The sequence below is a fragment of the Pleurodeles waltl genome, chromosome 4_1, assembly GCF_031143425.1.
Source record: "Pleurodeles waltl isolate 20211129_DDA chromosome 4_1, aPleWal1.hap1.20221129, whole genome shotgun sequence".
Lineage (NCBI taxonomy): Eukaryota > Metazoa > Chordata > Amphibia > Caudata > Salamandridae > Pleurodeles > Pleurodeles waltl.
This window is the reverse complement of record NC_090442.1, coordinates 340,950,756-340,965,080: the sequence shown is the minus strand read 5'-3', so window position 1 is coordinate 340,965,080 and position 14,325 is coordinate 340,950,756. Positions and strand designations below refer to the sequence as shown.

Here is a 14,325-nt window from a genome sequence, read left to right as displayed (position 1 = left end):
GTTAACTGGGAGACCTACAAGTGCAGTTTCATTGTAAAACAAAGAAAAAGAACACCATTTACTGCAAATAACCCACTGTTACCATAATGTTAGCAGCAGTATATCAAATAAAAACCTATTTTAACATACTCATATGTTTTACTATTTGAAATAACTTTATGAAGGTACCAAATAACTAAACGAGAGATCTCTGCACTGTACAAATGGAAACAATTTTAAGAAATATTCAGATAATCTTCAGATTCTAATATGTTCAGCCATCTATATTACAAATGATTATTGCTGCACAGTACTACCGGGTGCACACATCCTTGCCAATACTTTCTCATAAAATAAGCTAGTTTTCAGCAGCAAAACATTATAGTTACCAGTAACTGTATCTGAAAGACTTCCTCATAATCAGGGTTGGCGTCATATTCAATGTGGCAAATTAAAATCAGTGTCACCTGGCTAACGAAAGAAACTGCAGCTCAATATTTTAACAAATCCAGCATTTGAAAGCTGAAACCCACAATCTCTTCGATTTTTTTGGTTCTGGAACACAATTACCTTGCTCTTCACTTACCTTTCTGGTTAATCTGAAGTATGCAGTGCATAAGCTCATTAACATCATTTTTAAAAGGACGATGGTGGCGTAGGTGGAGTAGGCCAGGAACACTTCATTGTCAATTAGTTGGGTAAGTTTTGCCATGTCTTTCCCAGTTACAAATGTCCTATATGAACTAAACAAGACATATGCACCTTACTGATTTTGATATCCACAAAAGCACGAAACAATTCACTTTTTGAAGACTAAAAACGTTTCTGCTAGTTTCTGTTCAAAGTTCCCCCCAGTAGTGCTATGGCTAAAAGACTCTTCTCCCCCATCAACCACGTGTAAGGTATTTAACATAAAAATGAATTAATATAATTTAGAAAACATGAACAAAGTCTTCTTCATCCCCAGGGCCCTCATTGTAGCAAATTTCCAGATTTACAAAATTGACCGAGATAAGAGTGCTTGCTATTCCGCGAGGTACTGTCAATGTTAGCATAGAACCTTCCCACACCTTCTTCATTTACATAATTATCTCACTTTTTTAAAGACATTTGCACATATGAGTTGCTAACCTTGTCGACAGAGCACCAAAGACTATTGTTTGGAAATGGACCAACTCATATCAGTATTGTCAAGACGTCTGTAGCGATCGCCTAGACGTTTCGACCCAGTTGTTATTTTAAGAACATTTTTGTCATCTGGCTCAAATATTCTCTCTCTCTCTCTCAACAGGTGTCCCTCTCATTGGTAGGGGTGACCTTGCGGGGCATTCTAACAAAGAAGCCAAGATATCGGAGTTCGATATATTACACAAACAAGCCTTATAAATTAGAAGCAACTTGGGTAGAACACTAATCCCTACCAACGAGAGGAGCACCTGTTGATTCTCGCTGAGAGAAAATATTTGCGTGAAACAACAATTATCCCGGTGAGACCCTTAACTATAAACTGGGTTGAAACGTTGACATAGGTTTTTAACTGGATTGGAATCACATTGAGACAACTGCTAATATACACCCCTCGTCGCTGCACTGGAACGAACATACACCAGTTGATTGTTTTTATGTTTTTATGGGCATGCAAAAATCACATCACAATGAGCTCTGCATTGTCGGCACTCAATTTATTTATTTAATAACGAATACACTAAATATGCCCTAAAAAAGAGGGGCCTCATGTTTATCATTCTAATGCTGACATCCAATGCTGTTGAAGTAGTAGAAATAGGTATAGTGATACACTAGGTATAATCTATGATATATACCTATGAACGAATCCCACTGGACACACATGCTTTGTATAATCCTTAATAATTGTAAGTAGATGACAGGGACTCTTGATCATGAAAATCGTACTCCATTATAACTTGCATCTAGCAGGTCACTTCCAAACCTATGTATCGTAAGCATAATGAACCTCTGATGTATTCATTAGTACTACTGTCATGGAACATAACAAGAATTCATAAAGCCTGTGGGAAGGATAATTTTGTATATATCATACCGACCTATGATATAGTATGCATCCAAGAGATTTGTGAGAAACCTGCAAATAAATTGTCAATTATAAGACGTCTATCAGGTGGTCTCAAAATCTGCAGGTTACCTCAGTTAGACTGCAGAGCCATGATGACCTCTGGGGTGATATGCACTCTGCAAATCTGCATAAAATAACATACAGGGTAATGCCATTTGCAGCTTAATCAGACTACATAACATTTTAGACATTCAATTTAGGATGATCCAAACTAATGTAAAATTTATTATATGTAACTTTTATATGCCCCAGACAAGCTTAGAAAAAGGATAAGTCAGTCTACATTGTTGAAGTGCATCAATTAAAAGTTAACCAAAGATCTAAATTACAATTTCACACTAACAGTTGATTTCAATAATGTCCTGGAATGAAACATACTACTATTGGAACTCAATAATGTATATGAGATTTATGAACTGATCTTGATCTTCAGGAGAAGAAACTGAGATAGGCTCTGTTTATGGCCGATGCTTATCATGTTAACTCAATTGAACTTAAAAGGAAGAATTCCCCCAGACATTCCTGCCAAAGCAACACATTACTCAGGGAAAAATGGAAGATTACTTGAATACTCCCTGGTTACTCATTATTATATTCCATTAGGATAAAGGAGCACAATGAGAGTCATCATGTAACACGTCACTTCTTCTGCTGGTACATCAGAGAGCTCCATACGAATAGGTTGTTGGGTGAATTTGAAGGCCTTAAAGCACCTTAACTGGTCATATAGGCCATTAGAGGATTAGGCTTCATGGAAACCACACAAATAATCAAATTCACTTTTTGTCCCTTATCTCAGTATGTCATTTTGTTACTGTGGGATAACTTACTTATTGAGTTACTAGACCTTAGCAAACAAGAGTGTCGACAGGGACATGCACCAGCATTCTCTACATAAAAACACCCAACTAAGACACAGGGAATAAATACTTACTGGTATTTTAATGTCTTGACGGATCAAAGAGATGTATTAATTAACTGTCCACGTCACTTGGGAAATCTAAGAGTCAAGAGGACTTGAGATGTTCTTTAGTGGCAAAAAGAAGATTCTAAAGGAAAAATGTTGGGAGGCAAAAACACAGCTTGAGGCCTGACGACTGGAAATTACAGGTAAGAAGGCAAATCAGCCATATAAAAAGAGGTTTTGGTCTTGTAACAATCCTTTTAGATCAATCTCACAAACATGAGTTTACCACAATATGTGCGGTGGGTTGGGTCAAGTCTGTATCTGCATTAAAGCAGAACATCAGTGCTGAAGAATGAGGTATGGTTCAAACAAATCATGTCATTATAGATACTAAAAAAAATAGTAAGTGAAAATTTGAAGCAGATACCTTCAAATCTGATTCCAAATGTTTTTCTTGTCTTCTAACCCTGATTATTTCAACATGCCTTGATATATAGAGAATCCCAAGTTCCTGTACATATTCTGTTCTTCACCCAGTTTTAAGAAAGTTGATAAGAACTTCCAAAAAACTATCAAACAATTGCCCCTCTCAATTCAGAAGCTAACAATATGACATGGTTCTGTTAAGCAAAGTTGAATGCTGGTCTCAGGAGGCCAATATATTGCCAATCCTCCAACATAACTTCGGGAAGGGATCTGAGACCACAGACAATATAATGTCATTAGATATTCTTATCCAAGAACAATCAGTAAAGAGTCTTTGTGTTTGTTAGCTGGATTATAGCTCAGCGTCTGATGGAGAGACTATAAGTTTTTGAGGGAAAAACGTTCAATTGAGGAATCCCCAACACTTTACTTAAGGCTATCCAACAGCTTGATTGGAACACATGGGTAAGGATTGATATAAGGATTGATAAAAGAGATGGACCCAGGGTCTCAAAGCAATCAGCACTAATCAAGGCCTAAAGAAAGGGTACTTGCTTCAGGCCATATTTCCCCATTCTGTACAAGCTAGATAAGCTGATCTGGAGGTGGGGGCATTATAATAGGAATAAGGAATTACCCACCCAATCTGGGCCTCCTCCATCTACCCATGTTGCAATGGACAGATGACCCAGTCATCGTAGATGTTGCAGCATTAGGAATACAATGATCTTTGGACACTTCCAATAATAACAATCATAACAATGATCTGATCATATTAGTAAGAACAAACAGTATCATGTTTGGAAAGGATAAGCACTCCTACACTTGCAACCTGGCAACACACACTAGAGAGTATGAGTTATACCAGTATTTGGCAGCATAGCAAGATAAAAGGATGGGTGTTGAAACCCATCTAAACAGGCAAAAGATTGAGCCATCTCAATTTTAAATATTTGCTCCTGTGATGCCCCATGTAGCAAGCACCTTTGAGAACAAATTAAATAATGACAGAAAATGATAGACAAAGCTCTAAGATATATATATTTTACCTTCCAAAACCTACCCCTCATCTGCAATTGTACCTATAGTTTGGTTTAATAAACGTGGTGCAAAATTAGAAGATTAATCAAACAAACTTGGTTATTTTGAATTTAAAAATAAAGATTAAACTAAAAGCTAAGATAACATTGTTTGAGGGCAATATCTATTGAATACTAAAACAGAAATGCATATAATCTCTATTTACCTCTTGCAACAAGCTAAAAATGCAACATCACCTATAGTCTGATTTAAAGTCTAGGGTAAGATCAAAATGTATGAGATTCTGCTTTTAGCTTCTGACTATTTTTGAACTAAGGGCTTGTTGGGACATTGAAGTGGTCTCTTATTAGTATTGCATAGTGTGTGGGATAAACTGAAATAACAAATGTTCTATGGTAAAATATTTATAAAGCTTAGAGTCACCAAGGCAGGGCTAGAGAATAGGGATTGCTACTGCATCAATACATTATTACAGAAAGTCTCAGAATATGAAAGTTCTCAATGATTTTCTAAATTGGAGAAGATTTTATTCCAAACTGAAAGACAAATGCAATTCCATGGTTTTGTAGCTGTGATTGAAAATGCTCTATCTCCATAGGTATGAAGATGTGGTCTAGGAACCGGGAGGATTGAGCAGAGCGCAATGCTCTGTTGAGAGTATTCAAAGAATGCGTATTCTAATAAAGTGGAAACGCGTCCATCGGCATCTATCTTTCTGAAGATATATGTAAAAAATTTGACAATCTTCATCGATGCTTCATATATTCATACAGAGCATGGATGCCGATGGTCCAGTTTTCAGAGGAAGTCATATTATGAAAACATTGGTTGGGGACAGAAACTTATTGATATGGAGATATTGAGAGTATTGATTCTTTCCTGACTACTATGATCCCTGATGAAGTGCATTTTATTGGATGAAATGCAGTGGCCTGGGAAGAGAATTTCTGTATTCTGAATGGACTGAATGAAGAATGGATTTGGACTGCAATATATATTGGTCCTCCACAGTTGGGTGATGATCTTTTGGACATTAAATTATAGAAATTGATATTTGAATTTCGAGAGTGCTCCCCTTTTCCAGTATGCTTGTTCTAGAGCTTTACTGAAGACCCAGACACAACCAGAGGAACTTTCAGGCAGGAACAGAAGCCGTCACCACCTGCACGAGAGAAAGCTGCCTCAAGCTAAACTCGGATAAGACAGAGCTCATCATCTTTGGAAACGCCACCACAGCTTGGGATGACTCCTGGTGGCCCACATCCCTCAGCATCCCCCCTGCACCGACCGAGCATGCCTGCAACTTAGGAATCATCATCGACTCCTCCCTATCCATGACCCGCCAGCTAAACTTTGTCGCCTCCTCCTGCTGGCACACAGTCCGCAAACTCCTGAAGATCGTCAGATGGATCCCAGCAGACTGTTGCAGGACAGTCACCTACGCGAGCAAGCTCGACTACGGCAATGCCCTCTATGCTGGCACCTCAACTAGGAACATCAAAAAACTTCAACTCATCCAGAACACCGCCGCCAAACTCATTCTGGACCTCCCTCACCGAGATCACATTTCCTAACCCCTGAGGACCCTCCGCTGGCTACCGGTCGAGAAGCAAATCACCTTCAAACTTCTCACCCACAAGCACAAGGTGATATACAACGCAGGACCTGCCTACCTCAACCACTGCGTCTCCTTCCATACCCCCGCCAGATCCCTCTGCTCCGCCCAGATGGCCCTGGCCATTGTCCTTCGCATCCGCAAAACCACCGCCAAAGAATGATTTTTTACCTACACTGCAGCAAAGAGCTGGAACAACCTCCCCCTGCACCTCAGACATAGCCCATCGCTCACCATCTTCAGGAAGAACCTCAGGATGTGGCTCTTCGGATGAGTTCCCTCCCCTGCCCCCCAGTGCCTTGAGACTCTCACGGGTGAGTAGCCGCGCTCTACAAATACTGATTGATTGAGGGTCTCCTGACAGTGGGACCTTATGGGTTGTCGCACATTTGATCTTTTACTTTCTGTAGATGCTCACTGGTGTGTTATGTTTGGGTCATTACTGTAATTTACTGTGTTCTGCAGGTTATGTGATAGGTTTGCTTGCCAGCTGTAGGAGTCAGGGTACCCAGGTAGGCCTTAAGCAATGCTTTCTTTGTCAATCTAGTAGATGACAGGTGTCATTTAACTTGTCCATGCCACTGGTGTATTTGCAGTACCATGTACTATGGTGCTACTCGGAAGTTAAATCTGCCTATGAGAAGTTAGCCAAAGTTACCATGTTTTAAGGTCAGACTACATAGACTAGGGACCAGACAGCAGTGCATCAGTATGAAAAGTTCAAAAACCAGCAGCACCAGTCCTAAAACATGAGAAGAAAACACAAAAAGGCACTTTCTCACACGTATTAGAAAGAAAATCAGGTGAGCCTTGATACACTTCCCTATGACCATGGATTTGAAAATGATCTTACTTTTCACTGGTAACCAATAGAGTGGCATACGATAGGTGTAATATCAGCAGTGCTGCAGCATTTTGTACAAGCTGAGGCTGATGGAGAAGAAAGTCACAGGCTGCTAGATAGATATCAATTCCATATTCTAGCCTAGACTGGAGCGTTTACTCCGGTCACATAATGTGCACGGTCTACAAAATAAAGTATTAATTTTATCTTTTTGAGCTGCCAAACACACATTTAGAAGACATTATTCACCTAAGTTTTTAAGGTCTTATTAGCATTAAGAAAGGCATTTAGATTGTGGACTGACATGGAGGGTGATGGATAGATGCCTAAGCTGTTGGGCCAGACTAAAGTAGAGGGAGAGACTGCCTATGATGGGACCAACAGCAGTTCAGTTTTATCCAGATTGTTTCATAAAGTTAGTGGACTCAATCCAATATGATATTATGCAATTAATGAGAGAATGATCAATTCATCTGCTGCTTAGAGAAGATCATGGATCTTGCTATTGCAATTCAGGCAGATGTGATCTCTCTCTTCCATTAACATAGTACAAAAAACATGATCAGCCATATGGATAGAGATACTAAGATGTCAATCTGGCTTGTGAACCACTCTGTAATACATTTCAGACAGGCTATGCCTAAGAATGCTGTATTTTCAGTGGTGTAAACAAAGAATGTGTTGGTTTGAGTCAAACAGTTGATAGCCTACTAAACGTGGCAAATGGGGAGTGGGAAGTTGAGTTGAATTGAGATTATGAATTCCCTGTATAACAGAAATGCTGCATGTCTAGGTGGCAGAGTACTTGCAGATACCTTGGGCAGCCTCTTAGCAGTTTGGGTAAAGCTATACCTTTAGAATCAATTAACATGTAAGCTTTTGTGAAATAACTCAGTGTGTTACATTAAGACAGAATTTGAAGTCCCCCTCTTGAATAAATGATGAAGTGTGCAATAGTGGGAACAGGAAAACCGCTGCATGGTAGGTGGAGCGTAGATCTCGTGACAAGTTGCATTCTTATATTAAGTCTCTGTAGGTTTTGATTTTTCACTCCAGCACAGACAACAATCATGTGTAAACACAGATTGCCCATGGTTCGGTGATTTGGATGGGCATCCAAAGTGCACTCCTGCTTTCTGGAAACTGATTGCTGCCATTTCCCCGATGGCAGCAGATTTGGTCTTAAGCGGAAGGGTGAACATTTTTCCTGTTACTAAAGTGGAGAAACATGTACTGACCTCTCATTTACTTTGGTCTGAAAGTGACTTTTCATGACAGCCTTCACTATATCCATGTGGGACATGAATGGTGAGTGTGTGTCTACTCAGCATACATTTAACAAAATGAACATTGAATGTGTATGTGTCCTTGACTATAGGGAGAGAAGAATGCATGAATCCAATATCGAACTTGAACGAAAGTACCAACAAACTTGAGTCCAGAGCTTAACCAAGCCAGAAGGCATATGAATTAGAGGGAGCCCCCAGAACATTTCTGAGGTCCCTCTGAAGTGAACTAGACTCCAGTAAAAGATGGGTGGGATGAAACATTCTTCTGAAGTTCAAGATAACCTCTAGCCCCTTTCCTGCTTTTATTCGTCCTATGATGTGTGGCACACACATAACATGTTGTTGAAAGTTTGGGAAAGACATATTTTCTTTTATGCCTTTGTTCTTTGATCAGAGTCAGAAGTAGAGTGAATCATGATGAGCTCTAACTATAGCCCCTGATCAAAAGTGTTATGGCTGAGGAATTCCTAGAAAGCATTTTGAGGCCTTAAAACATCCTGTGTTCTGCAGATGGTCTTTGACAGCCAGCCCCCTTTTCAGGTCAGGAACAGACATGAAGTCTTGCAATAATCCAAGCGATGGTAGGGAGCAGGCTTGCACAAAGGAGCTATCACAGAGGGGAAAGGAATATATCCTTCAGTGAAGTGCTGCCTGAAAGAACGACCCAGAGCACAGCTGTCTGGCTAAAAAGAAACAGCGCATGAAAAGACTAAGGGGCTCATTCCAACCCTGGCGGGCTTTGACCACCAGGGCCACGGTGGCGGTACGGACCGCCGCAGACAGGGTGGTCCGACCACCCCATTCTGACCGTGGCAGAGCCACCACAGTCCAACAGCCAACATCGCCATTAGTGGCTGCAACAGTGTTGACAAAGTGATTATAGACTACTTATGATCAACCCCCACTTGTTAATACCCAAATTAGACTATCTCCTTGATCTGGGTATCTTGGTAAATGGGTACCAGATTGACAATCTCCCATCTGATTCCAATAGACTACCCACCTCACTCTAACTTTGGAGACATTGCTTTGAAGTGGGATCTTTGGTCTATTTTGTGTGGTGGGCTCTGTGGGGCCTTCTCAGCCTCCCAGGACACTGCCCACAGACGATTTATACAGACAAGGTCTTGAGGATTGAGAGAGCTGCCATGAGCATACTGCCAGCAATGCTGGAGTCACGCTTGTCTCTCGCTCATTATCCCTGAGGATGTATGATACCCCAAGCAGCTGGTGCACCTGCATGCCAGAGCTGCTGAGCCAGCTGATACTCTGTGGCCACAACAGAGGTGTACCACTCCACCACAAGGAAGAGTTAACTGACGAGCCATTTTATGGTCTGTGGCCACACAAATAAAGATGCTGTGTCCCTCAAGGAAGGGTGAGATCTTAAAGACAAACTTCATAAACTGTAAAGCAAACTGAGAATCCCTAAGTAGGATGTCTTCTGAACAGTGTACTTTACAGGAAAGATTAGCATAGTGGGTTGGAATCCAATTCTGAGCAAACTACTATTAACAGACTACGAGTTCTATGGTGGATTGAGGAAACTTAACAGTAAGAAACAACTGCCTGGGGGAGTGGGGTCTGCATACAAAGAGTTAGAGAACCCTTTAGTGACCTTTGTGGTACACCCTGACTAGAATTGTGGTTGTTGTCTGAGTGGCACTTCCAGCTGCCTCAACCAATATCCCATTTTCTTACAAGGAGTCCGCCAGGAACCACTCATGGATTAGTGCCCAGGTATAATGTATTCGGAAGAATATGATTAAATAGATGTGACTGTTGGGTTTATGTAAGCTGTAACTGCTGAGTCTATGTAAAAGAGCATGTAGTTTTATGGAAACTAGCGAAATGTCAGAAATTGTCAGGTAGATTTCCAGCTATGTCACATTTGACTTGAAACTCAAAGGGATCTCTTTCTACATAAATCGGAATGTTGTTTGTTTTCAGAAATTGATCTGTCTAAAAATGAATCTTAGCAGTTCAAATTAGTTAATGAAATATGAAACCAGTTTTGAAGTTACAATTATTTGAAGAATGTCCCTTTACTGGGAAGACCTGAAATCCTTTGTGTGGTATTCTTGAAACAAATAAACTAGAACTATTGTTCATTAATTATCCATTAGGCAGGTTACATTTTTGCCATACTTGGCTTTTGCAATTTCACCAAAGTACTTTCAATTCAATGTTGATTAGAAATTTTTAGCCATTTAGATATGGCAGCAAAAATCCTAAAGTAAGCAATCATAAGGTGTTATTTAATCTTTTTGAACAAGTTTACGTCGCCAAAATTAAATAGAAATCCTTTCATACCTCAGACCTCTGACTTCCATCAAACTGTTGTTAATCTCCTTGATCCATTCTGGACTGATCAGTCTCCTCAAATAGCTGAATGAGGAGGCTACATTATGCAACTCAATTTCCGGATGTGATCAGCCTCCGCTTAATTACAGCAGTTTTTTACCCAACTGATCTGGTATTTTATTCCCACCGATATAGGACTAATGTAATTTATCCATTTAAATAAACTTTTTGACAGAAAGCAAAGGAAAGCAAAGCATACACTGAAACTGAAAAAGGCATTGTGACAAGATTGTCAATTTAATAACATTCATTCTACCTACCAACATGAGTGGAAGTCTCTCCTAGGATTTAAGCTGTTGCTTAATTTGCACGATGAGCAGGACATAGTTCAGTTTCAAAAGCTTACAAGGTGTCTAGAGATTTGAATGGCTAAATATATAACTAGAGTTGTGCTAGTCAGTCAGTCAGTCAAATAACTTTATTCGGCAATTGCCATAAAAGTGCATACAAAGACACATATTACAAATCTGTAAATAGTATAAAACACAATTAAAAAATGTAAAAACAATTTCTAAAAACACCATGTAAACATCTGATCTAAAACCCCTTGAAATGTAACAAATAAGTATACTAAAACATAATTAAGAATCGCAAAAACATAAAATTTACAGATGTTATCTCAGAATAGAAATCTCTCACAAACATATAGAGATTAAAATGGAGTAGACCTTTTCCTAATACTTAAAGAAGCTGTAACAAAATTTAGTACGTGTTGACAAGTTTGGATATCTGGCAGTCTCTGAAAATATAATAGAGCTTCCTTATAATGGATAGGTCTAAGATGACATAAAATGGGTAAAATAAAAGCCTTTCTAGGAGCAGCATATAGAGAACAAAAGAGAAAAAAATGTGAGGTACTCTGCTTTGATTTGGAATCACAGGGGCAAGGTGGTAAATCCTTTTTCCAAAAACATGGTTTGGGAAAGGCTACCTTAAAATGAATCAAATTAAATCTAAAAAATGTTAAAAGAGGGGTTATTTTAGAACTTGAAAACCAGATCAAATAAGGTTCAAGACATGGGGCAGTTACAATCCGGATATAGGGATCGAAAGATTTCAGTTTCAGGGAGCTATAAAATCTCACCTCTGATATGTGCTCAAAATAAGTTGACTTCAAGACAGACCTAGAGTTTGAGATTAACAATTGGGGTTCTTCAAACATGTACCTGAGCCCTAGCTTCTCAAAGGAGTTTCGCAGGAACACAAGCCAGGGAATCCTATTTGAGTTGTCAAATTGTAAGCAATCAGAAATGCAGTCTTGAACAAGTTTTGCCGCAGGGTTCAGCCAGCATCTAATCCAGAGCAGTAAAGGAGCGATAGAGACCCTGTCCTCCAAAAAACGTTGACCAATTTCCTCATGACTGATGATGTTTGCTATACATTTTGGAACAGTCAGTAGTCTACGCAGGAATTTATTTTCAGCACTTTGGAGAGAGGGTATTTTGTTATAGCCCCAAACTCCTGCCCCGTATAGGACTGCTGCAGCACACTTGGAGTTATAAAGTGTTTTCATCTGTGCGAGGGGTCTGTGACCTAATTTACTAGTAAAGAGAAAAATCGCTTCATTATTCCTTTTCAACTGTTGGAACTTGAAATTAATGTGAGTCTTCCAGGACAAAGAGGAACTCATATACATACCTAAATAAAATTTTTTTTTTACCTTATTTAAGAGCACACAGAATCAAACCATCTATGGACCACTGGCCCCTTCAAGGGCCTGTCCACCACCAAGGCTCGCGAGATATCAATACTTAAAGATTCAAATTCATGGACTATACAATCAGGATCTAACTGCTGAGACAGACACATATTAATAGAGTCAGACCTAGTTCTTACAATTTCCTGATTAAATAATTAGGATTTAGTTTGTCCCATTTTAAACGTAAACCGCAATTTGGATTATAGACAGTACTAGCTCTCAAACCTTTATTCTTTGGAACCTGGTTAATATTTAAATCCATATTAATGCTGAGGGGATTATGGTCACTGGCGCAGTGAGGCGTGATCTTAAATTCTTGAATTAGATGATAATCAGAGGAGCCAATAAGTATGTAATCAATGATGCTCCCCTTCGGTTTCCCTGTGAAGGTTGGTATATTACAGGCGTCAGCAGGCAGTTTCTCCGTAACGACCAGATTAAGGACACGTTTAATAGAGGGAGATGTAAGGATACAAGAACTAAAAGGCCGCCACGTGCTCTCCCCATTGGGGAGATTATAGCCGGCTGACACAGAGAAGTAAATCCATTCAGAAGGAGCATATCCTTAGACCAAGTCTCCTGTAGACAAATTATGTCATAAGAAGAAATAAAGCTCCTCCAATTCGAGTTGTCAGTTTTAGACCGCAACCCCGCTATATTCCAACTAAGCAGAGTTAGTGGTCTAAACCCAGGACATGGTGTTAAAACTCTGGTATTTATAGGAGTTGACAAATCCAATACAGACTTTCCTGCATCCTGAGTACATTCATTGTAAACATTCCCAGCTATTGATCTCGCCATATTAATAGGGCAGGGGTAAACCGTGGCCGTCAGTCAATCGTTCTCGTCAAGATAATTGAGAGCCAAAAACCGATTGCTAGTGGGTACATTTACCTGCAATTGGGACCTTACTGGGTCAGGTGTGTGGGTTCTTAGGGTTAGTAGCGGAGCGATGTGGTAGGAGCGCGGGGTCATAAAATTGACACAGGGGATGTATTTGGATCCTATTACATGACCTATTACATTGTTCGGAGTTGGTCAAAAAATAGTCCACTGAACAAGAATTTGGAAAATTTAAAACAACATATTCTCCTCCTCCATTTTCTTTGAATATCCAACCCTCCTCACTTTGCGGGCCATAGAAATCCTATCATTATGATGAAAATTAGGTTTAATATTAGATTTCAACCAGTGACCAGCTTTCCTGATTAGGGATTGGGTATCTTCTATTTTAGAACTCACCAAAGGGGGAACATTTGATAGAACCAATACATACGGATTGCAATCTGGAGGTAGATGTAAAGAATCTGCATGGTTTGTAGATTTATTATGACCCGTAACATGCAACCTGGAGGAACAGACTTCCCTGGTCAACCCCTGTGCAGAAACGTCCGCTAAGTTTCCTTGGCCAGAAACGGCCTGTAGATTGGGCGAGGGATTACTTGCTCCTTGAGGTAACAAAGTAGATAGGGGGTTGGTTTGGTGAACCGGGTCTTGGCTGAGAGGTTTTCCCATACTTACTGATCCTGGCTTAAGTAAATGAGATAGAGTACTAGTCACATCATTACAAAAGCTTCCTAGTAATCATTATGATAAGTTTCGCCTCTAACGTTGCACAAAAAGATTTGAGTATAGAATCTATAACACTAGTAAAATCTTAAGGGGCATCCTTTCTCAGAAAACATTCAGGAGTGGAAACCAGGGAAACTGGATCTTTAGCACTTAAAACCGAAAGGGTGGATGTTCTCTTTTTAGAGCCCAAGGCCTTTTTTGTATTTTTTGACTTTTTCCCGGCTCTCCTCTTCTTCAGAGGAGGAGAATCAACCTGAGAACAAGAGCTTTCCAGAGGTGGATTAACAAATGGGGTAGGAGAATTGTTTAAATCTGTGGGAGGAGGTATATCATGGCCCAACTGTATAATACTAGAAGGCAGGGCCGGTAGTAAGGGCCCGGTTCTTGAATTAGTGTTTATATGAACAATAGGTTCCAAAGGGGGCTGCTGAATAGTGCTTTGGACAGCCCCAATCCTTTCTTCTACCTGCTCTAGTTCAGATTCAATGGCCCCC

General features: G+C 39.8%; 1 protein-coding gene across 4 annotated transcripts in view; it reads right to left on the bottom strand.

The window, feature by feature from the left end:
• The window catches only part of MGST1 (microsomal glutathione S-transferase 1), a 127,558-nt gene that overhangs the window by 63,117 nt on the left and 50,116 nt on the right, over window positions 1–14,325 (bottom strand). For 3 of the 4 annotated variants that reach the window (XM_069228475.1, XM_069228476.1, XM_069228478.1), the window contains exon 2: window positions 566–722. In XM_069228475.1, coding sequence (XP_069084576.1) covers window positions 566–691 — 126 coding nt within the window. In that variant the 5' untranslated portion in view covers window positions 692–722. Of the gene's footprint in view, window positions 1–565; window positions 723–2,143; window positions 2,199–14,325 lie in introns of all 4 variants that reach the window. The other variant, XM_069228474.1, reaches the window with a different exon arrangement.